Source organism: Antennarius striatus, chromosome 5, assembly GCF_040054535.1.
Source record: "Antennarius striatus isolate MH-2024 chromosome 5, ASM4005453v1, whole genome shotgun sequence".
NCBI lineage: Eukaryota > Metazoa > Chordata > Actinopteri > Lophiiformes > Antennariidae > Antennarius > Antennarius striatus.
Window position 1 is genome coordinate 458,387 of NC_090780.1, and position 27,605 is coordinate 485,991.

At 47.6% G+C, this 27,605-nt stretch overlaps 2 protein-coding genes across 2 annotated transcripts in view; one reads left to right on the forward strand and one right to left on the reverse strand.

Moving 5' to 3' along the window:
• The first annotated feature begins 331 nt into the window (after window positions 1–331).
• Window positions 332–4,230, forward strand: nmur3 (neuromedin U receptor 3). The gene is made up of 2 exons (XM_068315503.1): window positions 332–1,187; window positions 3,778–4,230. The coding sequence occupies exons 1-2, from the start codon at window positions 347–349 to the stop codon at window positions 4,206–4,208; spliced, it is 1,272 nt and encodes a 423-aa protein (XP_068171604.1). The 5' UTR covers window positions 332–346; the 3' UTR covers window positions 4,209–4,230.
• A 1,178-nt stretch (window positions 4,231–5,408) lies between these two features.
• The window catches only part of lactbl1b (lactamase, beta-like 1b), a 29,285-nt gene continuing 7,088 nt past the window's right edge, over window positions 5,409–27,605 (reverse strand). The window contains exons 5-9 of the mRNA XM_068315502.1: window positions 25,103–25,209; window positions 23,534–23,691; window positions 9,309–9,556; window positions 6,998–7,103; window positions 5,409–6,407 (exon numbers count right to left, since the gene is read on the reverse strand). Of these exons, the coding sequence (XP_068171603.1) occupies window positions 5,432–6,407; window positions 6,998–7,103; window positions 9,309–9,556; window positions 23,534–23,691; window positions 25,103–25,209 (1,595 nt within the window). The 3' untranslated portion in view covers window positions 5,409–5,431. The remainder of the gene's footprint in view (window positions 6,408–6,997; window positions 7,104–9,308; window positions 9,557–23,533; window positions 23,692–25,102; window positions 25,210–27,605) is intronic.

The window sequence follows — 27,605 nt, forward strand, 5'->3', positions numbered from 1 at the left end:
TGTACATTTTAAGTAGGCCTCTGTAACATGTAATTGTTACAAAGCTTTAAGTGAAAATGTAATTAGGTCTCGGGTGTTGGGAATTCATGTTCCCATTCAGCAGAGGAATGAAACATGAATACAATAAATTGGAGTTTGACCCCACTAGGAATCCTCCGTCCAGTTAATCACGGAAAACCCTCCTTTTGTTTAGCAGTTATCTTTGTCTTCGACTTTGCTCCGTCCCAGAAGTCAGGATGTGTTGACGTCTAGCTGTCCTCTTCTTTTCACACCAGGTTCCCAGCACTGCTCCGTCCCAGAAGTCAGGATGTGTTGACGTCTGTCGTCGTTCGTCCTCCTCTCTGAAATGGAGGTCTCTTTCCAAGGCTCCCTCTCAAACATGTGTCGTCTGTTCAATAACTGCGTGATGCAAAACACGAGTGGAAATGAGTCCATAGATCAAGTCACTCAAGTCAACCTCCTTGAAATATTGGGTCCAAAACAGTCTCCCTTCTTCCTGCCTGTGACCATTGTTTACCTCCTCATCTTCCTCACTGGCTTGTCTGGAAATCTGCTCACATGTGTAGTGATAGCCAGACACAAGAAGATGCGAAACCCGACCAACTTCTACCTGGTGAGCCTGGCTGCTTCTGACCTGCTGGTGCTTTTGTTCGGTATGCCCCTGGAAATCTACGACCTGTGGCAGAACTACCCCTTCCCATTTGGTGAGGGAGGGTGCTACTTCAAGACCTTTCTTTTCGAGACTATCTGCTTCGCCTCCATCCTAAATGTCACAGCTCTGAGTGTGGAGAGGTACATCGCTGTGCTGCATCCGCTGAAAACACGCTACCTGTCAACTAACAAGCATGCCAAGCAAGCCATCACCCTTGTGTGGGTGATGTCCATGATCTGTGCAATCCCCAACACGTCCCTTCATGGTATCTTCTACCTGCCAGACATGATGGAGGAGTCTGCCATATGCACCGTCCTGAAGCCCCTGTGGATCTACAACATGATCATGCAGATCACCACTGTGTGCTTCTACTTTGTGCCCATGATGGTGATCAGTGTGTTGTACCTGGTCATGGGTCTCCACTTGAGCAGAGAACAACGGCAGCCATGCGGGAACCTTGGTAAGACCCGTGGCAGCAGCATCCGAAGGAAGATCAACAGGAACGGACGCAGGAGACAGATCAACAAGATGCTTTGTGAGTTTGACCTTTTTAAAAGTAGATCTCTTCCAATCTGTGTTAATAATTCCAAGACATTGTCACAATAACAGAATACGGGTTAAGAATGTTGTAGAATGAATTGTAAGTCGTGGGTAAGGCTATGGATGTCCAGGAGAGGAGGCTTCTGGGTCGTATCTGAGCCCTGGAACTTAACTTAATTTTCTATGCTTCATACAATAATTTTGGTTTTGAATTGCAATAGAATTCATCTTAATAGCCTTAATCATCTGATTTAATGTCACTGAATGTTTGTAACTTCTGCTGGAGCTGAGAAAAATATAATTATTTTAACTGGATAGGGGGTTTTCTCTATGCATCATTAGAAACTAAACATCTCTGATGACGGCTTTTTTTCCGCTGAGCTAAAGCTGTGTCCAAATAACTCACTTGTTCTGATTACTGTTTTGGAAAGAGAGATTTTTACATGAATTGATTAAGTTAACATATTAAGTTTTAATACCTTAACCTCTCCATCCATAAGTTTAAATACAGAACAAGTAGGAAACAACAGAGTGCAGGTACAGGGCAAAGCAAACTTGTGTTGGAGACAGGAAGCCAAAGTGAAAACAGTGCAGGGCCAGGATGGGTATTTGGGAAACAGGCAGGGTCAAAATCCATAAAATCCATCAGCAAAAAATCTAACGCTTGAAAACGATCATGGGCAAAGAAACAGTCTGGCAGCGACTGGGTGTTAGGGAGCGGATTAAGAAGGGAGTAGAGCGCTGACCGGGAGGAGCTGTGGAACAACAGGTGGCATGAGGGCGACTGGTAACCAGGTGAGATGAAGACCAGGAAAAAAGGTGCAATGATTTGGAACACACCAATATCTGGAACGTTGGTTTTACAATGAGTTCAGTTCATCTCTTCTGCAGTCTTTAGTAACCCTTTCCCATCCTCAATGACTACCTTTGATAGAGGTTTCATGCAAATCTTCCCAAGGGATTTATTATGAAATGATCACTCTAGAAGGACATAACATCATGCATCCATTTATTAGTTCCATCTTTGAGACAATATCGCCTTCCGTCTAACTCTGCTTCTGAGCGAATGATTTTTGTCTTGTCATACAGAACAACACACAATACACCCCAGTGAATGTTTAACGTCTGTCTTTAAGTTTGAATCAAAGATTCACTTTAACCACTTCTGGTGGTGAGAACTTCAGTGTGAAGTCATTACATTTGAAGAGGGGATGCAGCTCTGAGCTATTTTCACCGAGTGCTGCGACAAAGCCTCTTCTTTAGTCTGACTTCTGCTTCTTCACGCTGATGTACAAGAATGGAACAGCACCATCCTGATTTATGATTTCAATTGCATACACCCTGAAGAAATGAAGGGTGAAGTCGAACGTGTCCTGGGTTTAGTGTGATGTCGAATAAATATGTCAACCAGTGCTTGGTAAGTAAATTAAGTGTTAACGTGTGAAAAAGGATTACCTTCCCTGTTACACGATGTTGATCTCACACACTAGGTGGATGATAAAGAATGCCCTAAACGTTGTGCTGCTCACTACACCTCACCAAAGCACCATATTAGTCTCTAACCCATGTTTACACCATTATGCATACACAACCCCATCGTGCATCAGTCCCACAATGAAAGCACTGCGTAAATGGGGCTTGTGAGTAATACACTCCCTCAAAGACCTTGGCACCAGCGGGGCTGGTAAGTGGATAAAGAGAATCTTGAAGCTGTCCACATGAAGTGGTGGACTAATGAATGTGATGTGTCATTGGAAAATACTGGAGTTTTGGAGGTGAATAGGGTGGAGTGGGGTCAAAGTGCACAAAGTGCAAAGAAATCGCATCTGCCAACAGCAGGGGGCAAACAATAGGGGGGGGGGGGGGGGGGGGCTCAGTCAGCAGGGGGCGGGGGCTCAGTCCACCAGGTGTAGGGCTGGGGACTGGAGGGTCGCTGGTTCAAGACCCACGTCAGAAAAAAAGGTTTGGAGTGTAAACTGGCAGTGGGAGGTTCCAGTTCACCTTCTGAGCACCGTCAAGGTTCCCCTGAGCAAAGCACTCTCACTTTTATAAGCTGCTCATTGGGGCGCACCATCGAGGAGCCGCCCGCCGCATGCATGCCTAACAGACCCTGTGTGTGTGTGTGTGTGTGTGTGTGTGTGTGTGTGTGTGTGTGTGTGTGTGTGTGTGTCACAGGCATGTACTTGTGAATTGACACCAAAAACATGACAGGACTAATAATTTCTCCTATGTGGGATGAATAAAGTTGATTTCATGTCATTTGAACAGATCTGTTCCCCTTTCACAAACCAACATCTCAGTGAAGTTTGCTAAGGATTGCAGCTGTCAGCCACCATTAGCCCCAGATCACAAGTCACCACAGTCTCCAGTTACAAGAACATCAACTGCACAGTAAAAAATGTTTTATTGTATTGAGAATGTACGTGAGTGCAGACAAAACTACTGAAAACAAAGTGTTACCATGGAGAGGTGGTCGGGGTTCAGCCAACAGTCATGTTCTTATAGCTAATTTACATTCATTCCATCAAAACGAGATCAAACAGCTGAAAACGTCTTAAACATGTTCTCTTGTCTGGTCCCCTTAGCGATCGTCGTTGCCGTGTTTGGAGTCTGTTGGGCCCCTTTTCACATCGAGCGGCTCCTGTGGAGTTCCATCAGCCAGTGGACGGATTTGATGCACAACATTTATCAGTACGTCCACATTCTGTCAGGTGTCCTCTTCTACCTCAGCTCTGCAGTCAACCCCATCATCTACAGCCTGCTCTCAACACGCTTCAGGGAGTGTTTTCGGGAGCTGGTGTGCTCCCACCCAGAGGATAACAACTCTGTCAGGGACTCACCTCCGTTCCCTAAGATCCTACTGGATACCTCTGCATCAAGTTCCAGAGCTCAGGCTGACGCTCAGGACTTCAATGCTTTCACGCCTTTGCTGTCTGCTAACATGACCCTGAGGAACGACACTGATACCCTCACACGTGCGTGTAAAGACACGACTGTCAGCAACTCTGAAATTTAACTAAACAGCCAGAAAGAAGTTTAGATGAGATGAATAGCTTAGTATAAATAGTGGATACAGGAGAAAGAGATAACAACGGCATCACATTACACACATTTTCCTTTTTGTCTAATACAATTGACTGCCTTTGAAAAGAAAAGGGACATTCTGATGTGAAGGAAATATATTTTTTGGTGATTTTTCTATTCTTGTTTCTGTAACGCAAGGTAGCAAACCAGATCAGATCTCTGTTGGTGGGAGCAATGCCATGTTTTAATGTGGGCTTTACTCAATCACGCTTTGTATGTTTTTGTTTGACCAAACAGTCATGTGATGTGATCGGTCGTCAACCTCTTGTTTCCTGTGATTGTAAATGTGATTTATAATTATTTTCAATCCCTAATCTACTTAAATAAATGTTGAAGTTAGCCACACGTCCTCGCTGTCTTAGTTATTTATGTAAATACCTGTTTACATATCAACAACATGCATGTACATCATGACATCCCAAAATAACAAGTTTCAACAATGGCATATAAAAAAATGTCCCTCCCACCCTTGTGGGGTGGTATCTGTGTGTCGGGTCCTCTACCAGACCCCTGGGAGTCTGAGGGTTCTGTCAGTATCTTAGCTGTTCCTAGGACTGCGCTCTTCTGGACTGAGGCTTCAGATGTTGTTCCAGGAATCTGCTGGAGCCACTCTTCCAGTTGGGGGGTCACTGCCCCAAGTGCTCCTACTACCACGGGGACCACATTAACCTTGACCTTCCACATCTGTTCCAGCTGTTCTTTCAACCCTTGATATTTCTCAGTCTTTTCGTGTTCCTTCTTCCTGATGTTGGCGTCAGCTGGAATCTCCACATCTATCACCACTGCTCTCTTCTGCTCTTTGTCCATCACCACTATGTCCGGTTTGTTAGCCAGCATCGGTTATATATATGTATACGTGCATATATATACTCCATATATACAGCTATACTGTATATAGACAATGGAGCAGAAAACAATGGCATAAACAAAGGCATAAAGGAGATGTGGAGGACAGTCATATATTCAGCAGCAGAGTGATTTCCTGTTCAGGACATCCACATTACATTCTGTCTTTGTGTCCATCAATCTCACAATCCTAGTTTAAGGAACCCATTGAACCCGTTTGCCCTTTTGGTGTTCACAACCTTCTTGCTCGTTACCCTCACATGTTCAAAGGATGGACGATTTGTCTCTTGGGGGCAGTATGTTTGAAATTCAGGAGAAGGATGGCCTGCGAGCTATTCGGATCACATTGTAGGTGTTGAGTCCAGGTGCATCAAAACCAGGGGACAAACCCTTTTTGTCGAATGTGTAGAAATTAAACAACTGACCATCCTGGGCTTCCAGGGATACTGAAGCTGTTCCGACTCGTAAAACACAAGGGTACTCGTGTTCAAAAACCACTTTGAAAACTCGTTCGACCAGGTAGTTCAGCTTTATTGTTCTGTACTTTTCCGGGATCAGTTCCTCAATCTGTGGCCCAAACTGTTGCATGGTCAGAACTTTATCCGGTCCAACTTTGATCTCGTAAAACGTGATGTTGCTGTAGGTAAAAAAGCCAGTGTAAGGATCCGGGTTTGGTGGAGCAAAGAGGACCTTTTTGGCTTTCCTGAAGGCTTCTTCTATCGCAGGGATGATGTGTTTATAGGTCTTAGTGACCATATCTTGGTTCTGGGGCCGAATGCCAGCCATGAGCACAACCAGACCGAGCTTCAGCCTGGGCACCAGGGAGAACGTGGCAGAGTAACCATCCAGATCACCATCTTTCCGCAGCACCTCATAACCCAACATCTCATTCACCTCCCAAGGTGTCCCTGTTCGGTTGGCAAAGTAATCCTTATCGCACCTGAAGAGTGGGGTCAGCATGATCTTCAGCGAGTCTGGCTCTAGCAGCTTGCGGTGATAAGCGCCCAGCAACACCATGGCGAGCTTGGCCAAGTCTGCTGTGGTGGAGTACATCTGACCAGAGGGACGGTACCAGCCCAGGTCATAAAGCGGGGCTGGTTTTCCATTTGAGTAGACTCCCACCGCTGCCTGGCTCTGGAGGCCCGGGGTAATGTCGAACCCGGTGTCCTCCATACCCAACCGGTCCAGGATGTTGTCTGTGACCCACCGCTGGTAGTCGACGGCGGCCACGCGCTCAGCCATCACGTGAGCCAGCAGCGAGAAAGCAAGGTTACTGTAGTGACATCTGGAAGGAAGATAAAGAGATTTAGAACATCTTAAAAACGACTCCAAAAATATGAAGAGCAGATTTAGGTCCTAGCCTTCTGTTTCTGATTAATCCAAAAACTAATTTAAATACCAGAATTCAGTGCCAAGGACCTTTTCCTGCAGGTTCGATAAAAATGTTTGGTCTCTTCCATATTAAAATCTAACTTGAATATTTTTCTTTACCTTAAAGGTGAATATTTACTTTCTTCACTGTAATATGTACTCGAAGATAAAGTAGGTGGTAAGTTTCTGCCAGTTGAACTTGGTTTGTACTTATAAAACCCTCCCCGGATTGTTCAAACATTACTTTTAAATAAAGTATAACGTGTTTAATGTCATGACACCTGTTGCACAGCCAACACTAACTGTCCTAAACTACAATAATAATAATTAGAATGCTGTCATAAAATACTTTAAATCCAGGCAAGTTTTGTCAAATTACAAAAGCTAAATGTTTAACAAAAAAAACTCCACTAAGATTTAGGACATATTTTAGACGTCATGAAAATTGTTACATAAAATGCATAAATTAGCATAATGAAATGATTAAAAAACAACAATTATTACTTGGTGCCTGGATCTGCGACGAGGATGTCGTCTTGGAGCAGGTGGATTGCTGACTGTGTTTTTCCTTTCCAAAGGAGGTTTGTATCCCGAAGCCTTCTGGGTAGGCCTGGATTGAACGGATTAAAAAGAAGCTGATATTAGCAATGACAAAAATCAAATAATAACAGGTTGTCTTTGTATACATAAAACACAAAACATGTTACATTTAAACATACATGTTCTGATGCTTCTGGAAGTGATTGCTATCTTCAGCCTCAACACGTCATTGATCAATGAAGACATGAGCTAAAGGCTGATAGCTCGTCTTCATTCAGGTACGTCCACTACATTTACTGACAGATTGTTGCATAAATGAATCATGCATGCTGAGGTGATGAATGTGAATATTCTTCAATGTACTATGTAATACTTTTATCACAAGACAAAATTATTTAATAATTTGTAAATGCCATGAGTTTTTTCCAGGTTTAATAATGAACAGAATGTTTACTGAAGGACTCCATGACCTTCACTTTGGCAAACCTCATTTCAATTCACAACATCCTGCTCAGAGTCCAACTAATGAGTTCTATGATCTGTGGTGTGGTGTGATAATGCTCAGAGCTTCGTCATAGTGACCATGACTTCATGAAGGTCTGAACCCCATAGAGATGGACGACCTCACTGCTGTCCGGTCACATCTTTATACAGAATTATAAGGCAAGTTGTATTTTTGAGGATTAATTTTATAATTGAACAACAACCATGTTCTTAATGAACCTAAAAGACTCATTAATATCAAAGCTGAATACTTTTGGAAGTTGGAGTGGGGATTTGTTAGTTTTACCTATTTTAGGAGGATATCTGTGTGTGCAGGTGAATATTACTGTGCATAACTATTAGACAACTTCCTTTCCTTCGGCAAAATGCGTCAGAAGAGGGACTTGACGGGCTCCGAAAAATCAAAAATAGTGAGATATATTGCAGAGGGATCCAATATATCTCAATATAATATAAAACTGCCAAGCTTCTGAAGCGTGATCATCGAACAATCAAGCATTTCATTCAAAATAGTCAACAGGGTGTGGAAAAACTAAGGCGTAAAATAACTGCCCATGAACTGAGAAAAGTCAAGCGCGCAGCTGCCAAGATGCCACTTGCCACCAGTTTTGCCGTATTTCAGAGCTGCAACATCACTGGGGTGCCCAAAAGCACAAGGTGTGCAATACTCAGAGACATGGCCGAGGTAAGAAAGGCTGACGAACGACCACCAATGAACAAGACACACCAGCTGGAACGTCAAGACTGGGCCAAGAGATATTCAAGACTGATTTTTCTAAGGTTTTATGGACTGATGAAATGAGAGTCTTGATGGGCCAGATGGAAGAAAAACATGATTTTCATGCAGGACAATGCTCCATCACATCCCAGTACTCCACAGTGTGGCTGGTAGAAAGGGTCTAAAAGAAGGAAAACTAATGACATGGCCTTCTTGTTCACCTGATCTGAGCCCCATACAGCACCTGTGGTCCCTCATCAAATGTGAGATTTACAAGGAGGGGAAGCAGTACCCCTCCCTGGACAGTGTCTGGGAGGCTGTGGTTGATGCTGCACACAATGGTGATGGTGAACAGATCAAAACACTGACAGAATCCACGGATTCCAGGCTTCTGAGTGTCCTTGCAAAGAAAGGCGGCTGGATTTGTTTTTGAATGTCAGAAATGTATATTTGTGAATGTTGAGCTGTTCTATTGGTTTCCCTGGTGACAATAAGTAATTGAAATGGGTATATATTTCTTTTGTGTTAAGTTGCCTAATAATTATGCACAGTAATAGTCACCTGCACACACAGATAACCTCCTAAAATAGCTAAAACTATAATATTCAGCTTTGATATTTAAAAAAAAATCAGCTTTGATATTAATGAGTCTTTTAGAAAATGGTTGTTGTTCAATAATAAAATTAATCCTCAAAAATACAACTTGCCTAATAATTCTACACTCCCTGTAGCACACACACGTCCTGCTCTGCCATGTGTGTGTCATGGTAACTCGGAGCCAGGAGTCTGTGGACGAGATCATGTGTCCACCTGGGTGGAGAATGGGTGGAGTAGAATAGATGTAGATCTACACACAGATGCTGCCCAACGTGACAAAAGTAATGAGGTCATTATTTTGCCGGACGTTGCCTGTATGTTTACGGTGAAGGACATTGAATTATGTCGTTGTTGTCTGCGTTACCAAAGCAACAAAGTGGATCTGCCTGCATCTAAAACTGGGAACAAACCAGTTTTCCAGAGGAACCCAGTCAGGGTTTGACCCGGTGCCCCCACCTGACAGCTGGCTGGCCATCCTGCGTAGGGTGACGGACGAGGAGCGGATCTGAACCTCCCCACTGTCCAGGAAGATCAGGCCATCCGTTACGTACTTCAGCTCAGAGTCTCGCGTTCTCCCCAGGGGGTTCTTGATGGTGAAGTTCTCCACGTATTTCTCCAGAGGGTCGTCTAAGGAGCTGATTTTGCCTTCCTCCCACAGCCGGTACAGCATCAGTGTTGGGAATATTTTGGATAAGCTGGCAATTCTGAAAGACAGATGAATGCTTCATAATCAGACACTTCATGATGTCACACACTTTTAGAGCACAGCAACTCCGGCCAAAACATGTAGTCCACGTCGGGTGTCATGTTGGTTCAGCTGGTGAAGAATCACCAAGATGTTTACTGCAAACGTTCCAAAAACACAGTTGTAGGGCAAACAATTCAGTTCAATCCAGCTGGTCACACTGGCCACATACAGAATAATTAGATGGGAACATTTAAATACTGCAAACTCGCACTGGGATCGTACATCTCTAACAAGGTCTGATTTATTGAGATGTGCGTGTTCCTGCAGATGAAAGATGATCTTGTACTTTTGACCTTTATCTGAACTTTTCTCTCTTTTCTCATTAAATCTATTCAGATTGAGCTGCATTGATTTTACAAGACGTTTTTATAACATCAAATATAAAAACAGATTTATTGTTATATTTAATTGCTGCGTCATGTGGGAACCTTTGAACAAAGCCAAACGTTTCAGAGACGACTGGATTGAAAGTTGGTTTTTTCCATCATTTGGGTTTGTGACCAAATAATGGAAGAACTGTCAGGTTACAGACTGATGGACGCATTTGGACCTGTGTGACTAGACAAGAAAAATATGTCTTAGTAACTGTTTTGGTAGAATATACAGTATTTTCCACACTATAAGGAGCACCTAAAATCCTTTAATTTTCTAAAAAACTGGCACTTTGCTTTATAATCCAGTACATTTTATAGTGCTCTGATTTGTCCATTTTTCTTCGCTTTCACGCCCGTTTGTCTCATTTTGATTATTTATATGCATTTCGTTCTTTAGATGATGAATCTCGCTGGAGTTCTTTTGTTTCCTTCTGTCTTAGCCTCCAATAAGTTTATAAAAGTTGTTTTATGTTAATATTATGGGATCAGGATGCATTAGAGTTGTGTTCATGCATTCAGAGGTTGTGTTGTTGCTTGTATTGAGTGGATTGCTCCCAGTTGTCTTTCATGGAATGGTCAACGTCTGATAATTATCCTGTACATCCTTTCACACAGAGAAGTAGTCCGCCCAAGAAAGGCAGCGTGTGCTACTTAAAATGGTTTTAATTCATGGTTGAAATGGCATCTTGTGTGTTTTTCCTTTGGTGACTGATTTGATGACAGAAGACATTTCAAAAGAGTCTAACATTATTTTCTGTCATGACAGGCAGGGTTTGGACCCAAATTCAGAACATCGGTACAGAAGTCCTCTTCCATAGTTTATTCAGTTCAACCAAAAATCCAGGAGACACAAGAAAACTCACAAAGTCCAGCAAACTAGACGTTTGGTCAGGGGTCCAACACTATCTGACACAGAACCGAAAGAGAACCCGGCTTAAAAATCCTCAGGATAATCACTCTGATCAGGTCCAGGTGTTGAGATGAGAGACAGGTGTGGAGACGAGACTCCGCCCACAGGTTCGGCCCCTCCTCCTGACACACCCCAACATGGCAGAGTAGCAACATGGACCCGTGACAACATAGACCCGTGACAACACGGACCCGTGACAACACAGACCCGTGACAACACGGACCCGTGACAACAGAGACCCGTGACAACATGGACCTGTGACAACATGGACCCGTGACAACATGGACCCGTGACAACATGGACCTGTGACAACATGGACCCGTGACAACACAGACCCGTGACAAAACGGACCCGTGACAACAAAGACCCGTGACAACAGAGACCCGTGACAACATGGACCCGTGACAACACGGACCCGTGACAACATAGACCCGTGACAACACGGACCCGTGACAACATAGACCCGTGACAACAGAGACCCGTGACAACAGAGACCCGTGACAACATAGACCCGTGACAACAGAGACCCGTGACAACAGAGACCCGTGACAACATAGACCCGTGACAACATAGACCCGTGACAACACGGACCCGTGACAACAGAGACCCGTGACAACACGGACCCGTGACAACACAGACCCGTGACAACACGGACCGGTGACAACATGGACCCGTGACAACATGGACCCGTGACAACATGGACCCGTGACAACATGGACCCGTGACAACAGAGACCCATGACAACATGGACCCGTGACAACATGGACCCGTGACAACATAGACCCGTGACAACACAGACCCGTGACAACACGAACCCGTGACAACATGGACCCGTGACAACAGAAACCCGTGCCAACATGGACCCGTGACAACATGGACCCGTGACAACATGGACCCGTGACAACAGAAACCCGTGACAACATGGACCCGTGACAACATGGACCCGTGACAACATGGACCCGTGACAACATGGACCCGTGACAACACAGACCCGTGACAACACGGACCCGTGACAACATGGACCCGTGACAACATGGACCCGTGACAACATGGACCCGTGACAACAGAAACCCGTGACAACATGGACCCGTGACAACAGAAACCCGTGACAACAGAAACCCGTGACAACATGGACCCGTGACAACAGGGACCCGTGACAACATGGACCCGTGACAACATGGACCCGTGACAACATGGACCCGTGACAACAGAGACCCGTGACAACAGAGACCCGTGACAACATGGACCCGTGACAACATAGACCCGTGACAACATGGATCCGTGACAACATAGACCCGTGACAACATGGACCCGTGACAACATGGACCCGTGTCAACATGGACCCGTGACAACGTGGACCCGTGACAACAGAGACCCGTGACAACATGGACCCGTGACAACAGAGACCCATGAAAACACGGACCCGTGACAACAGAGACCCGTGACAACAGAGACCCGTGACAACATAGACCCGTGACAACATAGACCCGTGACAACAGAGACCCGTGACAACAGAGACCCGTGACAACACGGACCCGTGACAACACAGACCCGTGACAACACGGACCCGTGACAACATGGACCCGTGACAACATGGACCCGTGACAACATGAACCCGTGACAACATGGACCCATGACAACATGGACCCGTGACAACATGGACCCGTGACAACATAGACCCGTGACAACACAGACCCGTGACAACACGAACCCGTGACAACATGGACCCGTGACAACAGAAACCCGTGCCAACATGGACCCGTGACAACATGGACCCATGACAACACGGACACGTGACAACAGAAACCCGTGACAACATGGACCCGTGACAACAGAAACCCGTGACAACATGGACCCGTGACAACAGAAACCCGTGACAACATGGACCCGTGACAACATGGACCCGTGACAACATGGACCCGTGACAACATGGACCCGTGACAACACGGACCCGTGACAACACAGACCCGTGACAACACAGTCCCGTGACAACATGGACCCGTGACAACAGAAACCCGTGACAACATGGACCCGTGACAACAGAAACCCGTGACAACAGAAACCCGTGACAACATGGACCCGTGACAACATGGACCCGTGACAACATGGACCCGTGACAAAAGAGACCCGTGACAACAGAGACCCGTGACAACATAGACCCGTGACAACATAGACCCGTGACAACATGGATCCGTGACAACATAGACCCGTGACAACATGGACCCGTGACAACATGGACCCGTGTCAACATGGACCCGTGACAACGTGGACCCGTGACAACAGAGACCCGTGACAACATGGACCCGTGACAACAGAGACCCGTGAAAACATGGACCCGTGACAACAGAGACCCGTGACAACATGGACCCGTGACAACATGGACCCGTGAAAACATGGACCCGTGACAACATGGACCCGTGACAACAGAGACCCGTGACAACAGAGACCCGTGACAACAGAGACCCGTGACAACATGGACCCGTGACAACAGAGACCCGTGACAACATGGACCTGTGACAACATGGACCCGTGACAACAGAAACCCGTGACAACATGGACCCGTGACAACATGGACCCGTGACAACATGGACCCGTGACAACAGAGACCCGTGACAACATGGACCCGTGACAACATAGACCCGTGACAACATAGACCCGTGACAACATGGACCCGTGACAACAGAGACCCGTGACAACATGGACCCGTGACAACATAGACCCGTGACAACATAGACCCGTGACAACATGGACCCGTGACAACAGAGACCTGTGACAACAGAGACCCGTGACAACATGGACCCGTGACAACAGAGACCCGTGACAACATGGACCCGTGACAACATAGACCCGTGACAACATAGACCCGTGACAACATAGACCCGTGACAACATGGACCCGTGACAACAGAGACCCGTGACAACAGAGACCCGTGACAACAGAGACACGTGACAACATGGACCCGTGACAACATGGACACGTGACAACAGAGACCCGTGACAACATGGACCCGTGACAACATAGACCCGTGACTACAGAAACCCGTGACAACATGGACCCGTAACAACATGGACCCGTGACAACACGGACCCGTGACAACATAGACCCGTGACAACACAGACCCGTGACAACACGGACCCGTGACAACATGGACCCGTGACAACAGAAACCCGTGCCAACATGGACCCGTGACAACATGGACCCGTGACAACATGGACCCGTGACAACAGAAACCCGTGACAACATGGACCCGTGACAACAGAAACCCGTGACAACATGGACCCGTGACAACAGAAACCCGTGACAACATGGACCCGTGACAACATGGACCCGTGACAACATGGACCCGTGACAACATGGACCCGTGACAACACAGACCCGTGACAACACAGACCCGTGACAACACGGACCCGTGACAACATGGACCCGTGACAACATGGACCCGTGACAACATGGACCCGTGACAACAGAAACCCGTGACAACATGGACCCGTGACAACAGAAACCCGTGACAACAGAAACCCGTGACAACATGGACCCGTGACAACATGGACCCGTGACAACATGGACCCGTGACAACATGGACCAGTGACAACAGAGACCCATGACAACATGGACCCGTGACAACATGGACCCGTGACAACATGGACCCGTGACAACAGAGACCCGTGACAACATGGACCTGTGACAACATGGACCCGTGACAACAGAAACCCGTGACAACATGGACCCGTGACAACATGGACCCGTGACAACATGGACCCGTGACAACAGAGACCCGTGACAACATGGACCCGTGACAACATAGACCCGTGACAACATAGACCCGTGACAACATGGACCCGTGACAACAGAGACCCGTGACAACATGGACCCGTGACAACATAGACCCGTGACAACATAGACCCGTGACAACATGGACCCGTGACAACAGAGACCTGTGACAACAGAGACCCGTGACAACATGGACCCGTGACAACAGAGACCCGTGACAACATGGACCCGTGACAACATAGACCCGTGACAACATAGACCCGTGACAACATAGACCCGTGACAACATGGACCCGTGACAACAGAGACCCGTGACAACAGAGACCCGTGACAACAGAGACACGTGACAACATGGACCCGTGACAACATGGACCCGTGACAACAGAGACCCGTGACAACATGGACCCGTGACAACATAGACCCGTGACAACAGAGACCCGTGACAACATGGACCCGTGACAACATGGACCCGTGACAACACGGACCCGTGACAACATAGACCCGTGACAACACAGACCCATGACAACACGGACCCGTGACAACATGGACCCGTGACAACAGAAACCCGTGCCAACATGGACCCGTGACAACATGGACCCGTGACAACATGGACCCGTGACAACAGAAACCCGTGACAACATGGACCCGTGACAACATGGACCCGTGACAACATGGACCCGTGACAACATGGACCTGTGACAACAGAAACCCGTGACAACAGAAACCCGTGAAAACATGGACCCGTGACAACAGAAACCCGTGACAACATGGACCCGTGACAACATGGACCCGTGACAACATGGACCCGTGACAACATGGACCCGTGACAACACAGACCCGTGACAACACAGACCCGTGACAACACGGACCCGTGACAACATGGACCCGTGACAACATGGACCCGTGACAACATGGACCCGTGACAACAGAAACCCGTGACAACATGGACCCGTGACAACAGAAACCCGTGACAACAGAAACCCGTGACAACATGGACCCGTGACAACATGGACCCGTGACAACATGGACCCGTGACAACATGGACCCGTGACAACATGGACCCGTGACAACAGAGACCCGTGACAACAGAGACCCGTGACAACATGGACACGTGACAACATAGACCCGTGACAACATGGATCCGTGACAACATAGACCCGTGACAACATGTACCCGTGACAACATGGACCCGTGTCAACATGGACCCGTGACAACGTGGACCCGTGACAACATGGACCCGTGACAACAGAGACCCGTGACAACATGGACCTGTGATAACATGGACCCGTGACAACAGAAACCCGTGACAACATGGACCCGTGACAACATGGACCCGTGACAACATGGACCCGTGACAACAGAGACCCGTGACAACATGGACCCGTGACAACATAGACCCGTGACAACATAGACCCGTGACAACATGGACCCGTGACAACAGAGACCCGTGACAACATGGACCCGTGACAACAGAGACCCGTGACAACATGGACCCGTGACAACATAGACCCGTGACAACATAGACCCGTGACAACATGGACCCGTGACAACAGAGACCTGTGACAACAGAGACCCGTGACAACATGGACCCGTGACAACAGAGACCCGTGACAACATGGACCGGTGACAACATAGACCCGTGACAACATAGACCCGTGACAACATAGACCCGTGACAACATGGACCCGTGACAACAGAGACCCGTGACAACAGAGACCCGTGACAACAGAGACACGTGACAACATGGACCCGTGACAACATGGACCCGTGACAACAGAGACCCGTGACAACATGGACCCGTGACAACATAGACCCGTGACAACAGAGACCCGTGACAACATGGACCTGTGACAACATGGACCCGTGACAACACGGACCCGTGACAACATAGACCCGTGACAACACAGACCCGTGACAACACGGACCCGTGACAACATGGACCCGTGACAACAGAAACCCGTGCCAACATGGACCTGTGACAACATGGACCCATGACAACATGGACCCGTGACAACAGAAACCCGTGACAACATGGACCCGTGACAACATGGACCCGTGACAACATGGACCCGTGACAACAGAAACCCGTGACAACAGAAACCCGTGACAACATGGACCCGTGACAACAGAAACCTGTGACAACATGGACCCGTGACAACATGGACCCGTGACAACATGGACCCGTGACAACATGGACCCGTGACAACACAGACCCGTGACAACACAGACCCGTGACAACACGGACCCGTGACAACATGGACCCGTGACAACATGGACCCGTGACAACATGGACCCGTGACAAAAGAAACCCGTGACAACATGGACCCGTGACAACAGAAACCCGTGACAACAGAAACCCGTGACAACATGGACCCGTGACAACATGGACCCGTGACAACATGGACCCGTGACAACATGGACCCGTGACAACATGGACCCGTGACAACAGAGACCCGTGACAACAGAGACCCGTGACAACATGGACCCGTGACAACATAGACCCGTGACAACATGGATCCGTGACAACATAGACCCGTGACAACATGGACCCGTGACAACATGGACCCGTGTCAACATGGACCCGTGACAACGTGGACCCGTGACAACAGAGACCCGTGACAACATGGACCCGTGACAACAGAGACCCGTGACAACAGAGACCCGTGACAACATGGACCCGTGACAACATGGACCCGTGACAACAGAAACCCGTGACAACATGGACCCGTGACAACATGGACCCGTGACAACAGAGAACCGTGACAACAGAGACCCGTGACAACATGGACCCGTGACAACATGGACCCGTGACAACAGAGACCCGTGACAACATGGACCCGTGACAACATGGACCCGTGACAACAGAGACCCGTGCCAACAGAGACCCGTGACAACAGAGACCCGTGACAACATAGACCCGTGACAACAGAGACCCGTGACAACAGAGACCCGTGACAACAGAGACCCGTGACAACATGGACCCGTGACAACAGAGACCCGTGCCAACAGAGACCCGTGACAACAGAGACCCGTGACAACATGGACCCGTGACAACAGAGACCCGTGCCAACAGAGACCCGTGACAACAGAGACCCGTGACAACATAGACCCGTGACAACAGAGACCCGTGACAACAGAGACCCGTGACAACAGAGACCCGTGACAACATGGACCCGTGACAACAGAGACCCGTGACAACATGGACCCGTGACAACAGAGACCCGTGACAACATGGACCCGTGACAATATAGACCCGTGACAACAGAGACCCGTGACAACAGAGACCCGTGACAACATGGACCCGTGACAACATAGACCCGTGACAACATGGACCCGTGACAACATGGACCCGTGACAACATGAACCCGTGAGAACAGAGACCCGTGACAACATGGACCCGTGACAACAGAAACCCGTGACAACATGGACCCGTGACAACATGGACCCGTGACAACAGAGAACCGTGACAACATAGACCCGTGACAACATGGACCCGTGACAACATGGACCCGTGACAACAGAGACCCGTGACAACATGGACCCGTGACAACATAGACCCGTGACAACATAGACCCGTGACAACATGGACCCGTGACAACAGAGACCCGTGAGAAACATGGACCCGTGACAACAGAGACCCGTGACAACATGGACCCGTGACAACATAGACCCGTGACAACATAGACCCATGACAACATGGACCCGTGACAACAGAGACCTGTGACAACAGAGACCCGTGACAAAATGGACCCGTGACAACAGAGACCCGTGACAACATGGACCCGTGACAACATAGACCCGTGACAACATAGACCCGTGACAACATAGACCCGTGACAACATGGACCCGTGACAACAGAGACCCGTGACAACAGAGACCCGTGACAACAGAGACACGTGACAACATGGACCCGTGACAACATGGACCCGTGACAACAGAGACCCGTGACAACATGGACCCGTGACAACATGGACCCGTGACAACAGAGACCCGTGACAACATTGACCCGTGACAACATAGACCCGTGAACACATAGACCCGTGACAACATGGACCCGTGACAACATGGACCCGTGACAACATGGACCCGTGACAACAGAGACCCGTGACAACATGGACCCGTGACAACATAGACCCGTGACAACATAGACCCGTGACAACATGGACCCGTGACAACAGAGACCCGTGACAACATGGAACTGTGACAACAGAGACCCGTGACAACATGGACCCGTGACAACATAGACCCGTGACAACATAGACCCGTGACAACATGGACCCGTGACAACAGAGACCTGTGACAACAGAGACCCGTGACAACAGAGACCCGTGACAACATGGACCCGTGACAACATAGACCCGTGACAACATAGACCCGTGACAACATAGACCCGTGACAACATGGACCCGTGACAACAGAGACCCGTGACAACAGAGACCCGTGACAACAGAGACACGTGACAACATGGACCCGTGACAACATGGACCCGTGACAACAGAGACCCGTGACAACATGGACCCGTGACAACATAGACACGTGACAACAGAGACCCGTGACAACATGGACCCGTGACAACATAGACCCGTGACAACAGAGACCCGTGACAACAGAGACCCGTGACAACAGAGACCCGTGACAACATGGACCCGTGACAACAGAGACCCGTGACAACAGAGACCCGTGACAACAGAGACCCGTGACAACATGGACCTGTGACAACAGAGACCCGTGACAACATGGACCCGTGACAACATAGACCCGTGACAACAGAGACCCGTGACAACAGAGACCCGTGACAACATGGACCCGTGACAACATAGACCCGTGACAACAGAGACCCGTGCCAACAGAGACCCGTGACAACAGAGACCCGTGACAACAGAGACCCGTGACAACAGAGACCCGTGACAACAGAGACCCGTGACAACATGGACCCGTGACAACAGAGACCCGTGACAACATGGACCCGTGACAACAGAGACCCGTGACAACATGGACCCGTGACAACATGGACCCGTGACAACAGAGACCCGTGACAACAGAGACCCGTGACAACATGGACCCGTGACAACATAGACCCGTGACAACATGGACCCGTGACAACATGGACCCGTGACAACATGGACCCGTGAGAACAGAGACCCGTGACAACATGGACCCGTGACAACAGAAACCCGTGACAACATGGACCCGTGACAACATGGACCCGTGACAACAGAGAACCGTGACAACAGAGACCCGTGACAACATGGACCCGTGACAACATGGACCCGTGACAACAGAGACCAGTGACAACATGGACCCGTGACAACATGGACCCGTGACAACAGAGACCCGTGCCAACAGAGACCCGTGACAACATGGACCCGTGACAACAGAGACCCGTGCCAACAGAGACCCGTGACAACAGAGACCCGTGACAACATAGACCCGTGACAACAGAGACCCGTGACAACAGAGACCCGTGACAACAGAGACCCGTGACAACAGAGACCCGTGACAACATGGACCCGTGACAACAGAGACCCGTGCCAACAGAGACCCGTGACAACAGAGACCCGTGACAACATGGACCCGTGACAATAGAGACCCGTGACAACAGAGACCCGTGACAACATAGACCCGTGACAACAGAGACCCGTGACAACAGAGACCCGTGACAACAGAGACCCGTGACAACATGGACCCGTGACAACAGAGACCCGTGACAACATGGACCCGTGACAACAGAGACCCGTGACAACATGGACCCGTGACAACATAGACCCTTGACAACAGAGACCCGTGACAACAGAGACCCGTGACAACATGGACCCGTGACAACATAGACCCGTGACAACATGGACCCGTGACAACATGGACCCGTGACAACATGGACCCGTGAGAACAGAGACCCGTGACAACATGGACCCGTGACAACAGAAACCCGTGACAACATGGACCCGTGACAACATGGACCCGTGACAACAGAGAACCGTGACAACAGAGACCCGTGACAACATAGACCCGTGACAACATAGACCCGAGACAACATGGACCCGTGACAACATGGACCCGTGACAACATGGACCCGTGACAACAGAGACCCGTGACAACAGAGACCCGTGACAACATGGACCCGTGACAACATAGACCCGTGACAACATGGACCCGTGAGAACAGAGACCCGTGACAACATGGACCCGTGACAACAGAAACCCGTGACAACATGGACCCGTGACAACATGGACCCGTGACAACAGAGAACCGTGACAACAGAGACCCGTGACAACATGGACCCGTGACAACATAGACCCGTGACAACAGAGACCCGTGACAACATGGACCCGTGACAACATGGACCCGTGACAACAGAGACCCGTGCCAACAGAGACCCGTGACAACAGAGACCCGTGACAACATAGACCCGTGACAACAGAGACCCGTGACAACAGAGACCCGTGACAACAGAGACCCGTGACAACAGAGACCCGTGCCAACAGAGACCCGTGACAACAGAGACCCGTGACAACATGGACCCGTGACAACAGAGACCCCATGCCAACAGAGACCCGTGACAACAGAGACCCGTGACAACATAGACCCGTGACAACAGAGACCCGTGACAACAGAGACCCGTGACAACAGAGACCCGTGACAACATGGACCCGTGACAACAGAGACCCGTGACAACATGGACCCGTGACAACAGAGACCCGTGACAACATGGACCCGTGACAACATAGACCCTTGACAACAGAGACCCGTGACAACAGAGACCCGTGACAACATGGACCCGTGACAACATAGACCCGTGACAACATGGACCCGTGACAACATGGACCCGTGACAACATGGACCCGTGAGAACAGAGACCCGTGACAACATGGACCCGTGACAACAGAAACCCGTGACAACATGGACCCGTGACAACATGGACCCGTGACAACAGAGAACCGTGACAACAGAGACCCGTGACAACATAGACCCGTGACAACATGGACCCGTGACAACATGGACCCGTGACAACATGGACCCGTGACAACAGAGACCCGTGACAACATGGACCCGTGACAACATAGACCCGTGACAACATAGACCCGTGACAACATGGACCCGTGACAACAGAGACCCGTGACAACATGGAACTGTGACAACAGAGACCCGTGACAACATGGACCCGTGACAACATGGACCCGTGACAACAGAGACCCGTGACAACATGGACCCGTGACAACAGAAACCCGTGACAACATGGACCCGTGACAACATGGACCCGTGACAACAGAGACCCGTGACAACAGAGACCCGTGACAACATGGACCCGTGACAACATGGACCCGTGACAACAGAGACCCGTGACAACATGGACCCGTGACAACATGGACCCGTGACAACATGGACCCGTGACAACAGAAACCCGTGACAACATGGACCCGTGACAACATGGACCCGTGACAACATGGACCCGTGACAACATGGACCCGTGACAACAGAGACCCGTGACAACAGAGACCCGTGACAACATGGACCCGTGACAACATGGACCCGTGACAACAGAGACCCGTGACAACATGGACCCGTGACAACATGGACCCGTGACAACATGGACCCGTGACAACATGGACCCGTGACAACATGGACCCGTGACAACAGAGACCCGTGACAACATGGACCCGTGACAACATGGACCCGTGACAACAGAGACCCGTGACAACATGGACCCGTGACAACATGGACCCGTGACAACGTCGCTGTTTGTTTCATAGCAGCAGAATATAAAAAAAAGAAAATTAATATTCTTTGTTTATTATAGTTTCTTCATTTGATGCACTTAAATTCAACTTCATCACAATCATCTGTTCTGAAAATAACTGCAGGTCCTGGTTGGTTCTGATCCGCTGCACTGAATTCTGGTGGTACGGCATATTCTCTAAATATACGTAAATATGGGCCAGTATCGCCAGTACTGATGCTTTCCAACAAGTAAGGAAGATACGTCATTAAACAGCTGAATCTAGTACTTTAGTGTTTAGAGCAGTAATCACATTACTTTAGTATTTAGAGTAGTAATGACATTACTTTAGTGTTTAGAGCAGTAATCACATTACTTTAGTATTTAGAGCAGTAATGACGTTTAACTAACCTCAAATAGAGACTATAGATTCATTCATCCAGCTGTTTTCTTGTGCTTTCTGTGGGTCACGTGGGTTGCTGGAGGTTATCACAGCAGACTAGGGGGAAAATGTGGGGAGACGTTACGAGTGTGTCACTAGTGCACCGCTGAGCCACTCAAAAGACTAATAAGCATTCACACACACTCAAATCTACAAATAATTGTGACACGATCAATCCAACTAAACTGCGTGTTTTTGTAACTGGGAGAGAACCAATGCAGACACTGGGAGAACAGGAACCTTCTTGTAAGGCAACAGCGCCACCCACTGCGCCACCCTGGCGCCTGCAATTACAGATTGAAATATAATAAATAACGACTTACAAACAATTCGTCTTACGAACAGCCTCTTGGAACCAATTGTGTTTGTAAGTTGAGGACTATCTGTATTAATCTGTATGTGGACATATTCAGTATAAGTGAGTCACACAATGAGAGATCCTGCAGTAACAAGAGAAAGAAGAGAAGTAAACAACATTTTCATGCCAAGTCACAAGTGAGGACCAATCTAAGGTTAGATTACACGTTTATGTTTTATTACAGTTATATATTTATATACATTAGTGAGACCAAAACATCCAATGAGTCCCATCAAAGCAGGAGAATCACAGAGTAGATTTTTTCTCTGGACGTATAATGACAAGATAAAGTAGCCTCACTAAAACCCCAGGAGGTTGTGTTTGGATCAGGACGTCTGACATTTCCATCAGATTTCAGTCCTCACCTGTAGATGGTATATTCATTGGGCGGACCAGAGAAAGGATCACTGCCATTCCTTTTTCCAAAATTCCCCGTCCAAAGAACGGTGTCATTTAAAACCACGATGGCCGACAGCGAGGGAAGGCTGACGGGACTCACGTTCTGTCGTAGTAAAACATCCACCTAGAGGAGAACGACAGGGAACATGATTCAACTACAAATATAACTGCATATATTTAACAAACTAACAAGCAAAATAGAATGTAATACCCTTAAAAAACAAATGATAATGCTACACAAAGGTTAGCCTCACAGCTACACGCAGGTTAGCCTCACGGCTACACGCAGGTTAGCCTCACGGCTACACGCAGGTTAGCCTCACGGCTACACAGATCTCCTTCTGTGTGTCTCACTCTCATACAGCAGCATTAACATGAACACATGATGGTAATTATATAACTTTGAAAACTGCCATCAAGAACGCATCAAATTATTTCATGGTTCGTCTCCAGATTTATTTTAATCACAAGCGTGATGTGGGGTGAATAGATAAGTCAGGTCCAGTGACGTGTGGTGAGGTTCCTGGCTGGGGGGGCGCTGACTTCATCACACCCAGATTCACACACACATGAACCTACAGTTTAGTGTATTCACCATTTAATACCAACAGTCAGGGGGTTCTGTTGAAGTCTCAGCAGAATTATTTACACGTATAAACTGTAACACACAACTGAGCACATTCGATTAAAACTAATATTGTGTTTTTTCCTACATGTTTATTTGTTATGTTTACTTATAAATGAAGTCCCTGCGCCGCTGCTTCTGAACTGAAGCAGTGAACACATTTTGAGTGCAGATCTGTATGTTTATAGTGAGGCGAGGTGAGCAGAAAACTACTGAATGGCTGTAGTTTACTCTCTGACCATAGACTGTAGTTTACTGTCACTTCTTGTGCGGTCGAGGAAGAAGAATCCTCAGCTGAATCCCTGGGATCAGCAGCGCCCCCCACCAGGAGGCAGGAGAACTGCGTGCCTCACTTCGAGCCTTTTCCCAGCGGCTTCAGGACCGCTCAACTCCAGAGAGACGTTACACACATGCAGTTGTTGATAAAACACTATACATTATATACATTAGCTAAATGATGGGGATTTAGTTCATAGATCAAACGTGTTTGAACATTTTAACAGCGACATATAGAGAGATAGCTTTATGGTCTCACTGTTTAGCTACCAATACAGCTAGTGGAGTCATTGATCAATCCATGGTGATCAATGACTCACCACAGGTCTCTGATCAGGATTTCAGAGGTAAATGTGAAAATTCAGTGATTTTGAGTAAAAATAACCTAAAATTGTTGACGTTATCAGCACAGACAAAATGAATGTTATTTGTGAGACTCTTGATGTGGTCGATCAAGTGGGAACACTTCGTTCTTCTGTGTCCAACCCTCAGTTTTTCATCTACTGCATCTTTAATCTCCTTCTGTTGATGCTGCTACATTTGGTGTGAAGGATTACAAGAGCCAGCTTGTAATTTTTTCAGACAGAGTCCGATAGAAATGCATTTTAAATCTGTATTTGATGAATAGTCTCACCTTTTCCAGGGCCTCCTTCAGACTGGGGATGGGATGCTGTAGGGGGACAGGCTCAGGGAAACGGGGACACATCATCTCTGATTGGACGTCGTGACCAATTCCTTGATCTGTCAGCAGAAGAGAAATAAGAAAGAGAGTCGGTAGGGGACAGGCTACTGTATTTCCCACTTGGTGTCTGAAATAATGACGTCCCAGCGGAACAAACGTTTGGTTTAGGGATTCATTTATGTCCTCCTGAAGACGTCTGTGGAGCTTAAAGGAAGTAATTTAAGAGATGCTGCCTGTTCACATTGTGTGCTGGATGGATGAGGACATGTCAGTGTGCTTCATTGTAGCGTCAGGATGAGATCTCTCTTTTGAACCAAAAAGACTGGTATGACTGAAAAGAGAAAGACGCGTCCCGTCTCGCTGGACGCTGAATAATGTTGATCATCTGGTTATACACATAGATTAATATATATGTACTAATATATATAGATTAATGGGTCTAGGATGAAACACCAAGTGTCCTCTGTCATCCGTCTTCACCTGGTGTCATGACCCAATCAAACTACCAGCAGCTGGACCGCGGGCTACACCTGACTTACCTCAGAAAACAAGACATTCATCTTTCAATTAAGAGATTTGTTTCATATCTTCATGACTAGATCTGTATCTCTTAATTCTAAGAGATGTGGATTATCAAAGATGCATGAGGACTGAGGATTGCTTCTGCAGGAAGATCAGATAAGAAGGAGCAATGCAGCAAATCAGCAGCTGTGATGGACAGAAAACAAACCGTGTTCAGGTTCATCCGCATGTTAGTGGGATCTCCCTGGAGCGTCATGACACCACCATTTCAAGCATTTAATAAAGTCTTGTGTTTCCTGTGTCATTTACTGCTGCTGACTTCTGTTTTTAGGGGTTTTTTGTTTATGTTTTTTATCTGCAAACATAAAAGCCAGAAAGCATCATCAATTAATTTTGGGTTTGTTTGTTTCATGGTTTTTTATCATCTATCTTCTACCGTATTGTCACCTTTTTTTCATTTTGTTTGTTTCATGACTTTCTTTTCTGTCTGTTGGGTGGTTCTGTCTTTACTTTGGCAAAAGAATAAATAATCAGTAAAAATATCGTTAAATGGAATGGGTGTGAATAAATTTTCTAAACCAGAGGTTTTTATTCTTAAATCCTTCTTCAACAGTTTCCGAAATACTCTAATCTGCCAAAAGAAGTCCACACTTGTGAAAAGGTGGAGAATGGTCCAACTCAGGTAAAGACAGATTCAGGTAAGGGTCATGTGGAGTATCTCTAGTTTCAACCTGTAATGTATCACAATCACAATCTGAATTCTGTATTAACCCTAAGGGACCCTTTGAGTCAAATTTTTAAATTTATTTGCTTGTTTCACAATATATAAGTCAGTTAAAAGACTAAATGTAGGAAATTTTGCCAGTATGTTCTTTTTTTCATTTTCATTTTTAAATCCTGTAATGGCTGTCATTGGACGAGTAAAGGAATAGTGTCTATTTGCATTTTACACACACATGGTGGCTTCGTGTCAAAATTTTGCCCATTGATTCCCATAACAGTCACATATCCAATAGGTGAGCATCAATCCATCCATCCATCCATCCATCCATCCATCCATCCATCCATCCATCCATCCATCCATCCATCCATCCATCCATCCATCCATCCATCCATCCATCCATCCATCCATCCATCCATCTTTAACCTCAGGGGCAACAGTCTCAGGGATGCCCATACTTCCCTCTCCAGACACCTCCTCCAGCTCCTCCGGGGGGAGCCCGAGGCGTTCCCAGGCCAGCCCAAAGACATAGTCCCTCCAGCGTGTCCTAGGTCTTCCTCGAGGTCTCCCCCAGGTAGGACATGCCCGGAACACCTCCCCACGGAGGCGTCCAGGAGGCATCCTGAACAGATGCCCGAGCCACCTCAGCTGGCTGCGCTGGAGGCGGAGGAGCAGCGGCTCTACTCCGAGCTCCTCCCTGGTGACTGAGCTCCTCACCCTATCTCTATCTCTATCTCTATCTCTATCTGCACAGAAAGGAGGTTGTGCACGAACCCCAAGCCGTCTTGCTGTGAGGTGACAGCGCTACCCATGGTGCCAGCGTGCCCCCCTTTTATGTTATGTTACGTTTCGTATAATCCAATTTATATCTGTACGAAGGTCTGAAGTATTTGAAAAGATCAGATGCATTGACAATTAAAAAATTATTGTACTTTTATGAAGCAGACCATTTGTGTACATGCAGTAAGGTTGTAATTTAATTTTAAAACTCTTCTTGTGCCAATAAATAAAAATGCATGAAATTAGTATTGCTATCTATTATTGGAATGGTCAATGTTGTAATATTTTTATCACTAATATTGAGCTTTGCACCTCATTTTTGTGTTTTTCCCATTGGAAAAATTTAAGGTTTTAATGATAAATTCCATGTAAACGTAATAATAATTAAAAAAAATTCTAATACACTTTACATCTATGGATAGGTCTGAAGTA

Bases quoted from the DNA above. Each gene is read 5' to 3' on its own strand.
- nmur3 (XM_068315503.1), top strand. From the start codon at position 347: ATGGAGGTCTCTTTCCAAGGCTCCCTCTCAAACATGTGTCGTCTGTTC. The intron at 1,188-3,777 runs GTGAGTTTGACC...TGGTCCCCTTAG, and splicing joins ACAGATCAACAAGATGCTTT to CGATCGTCGTTGCCGTGTTT.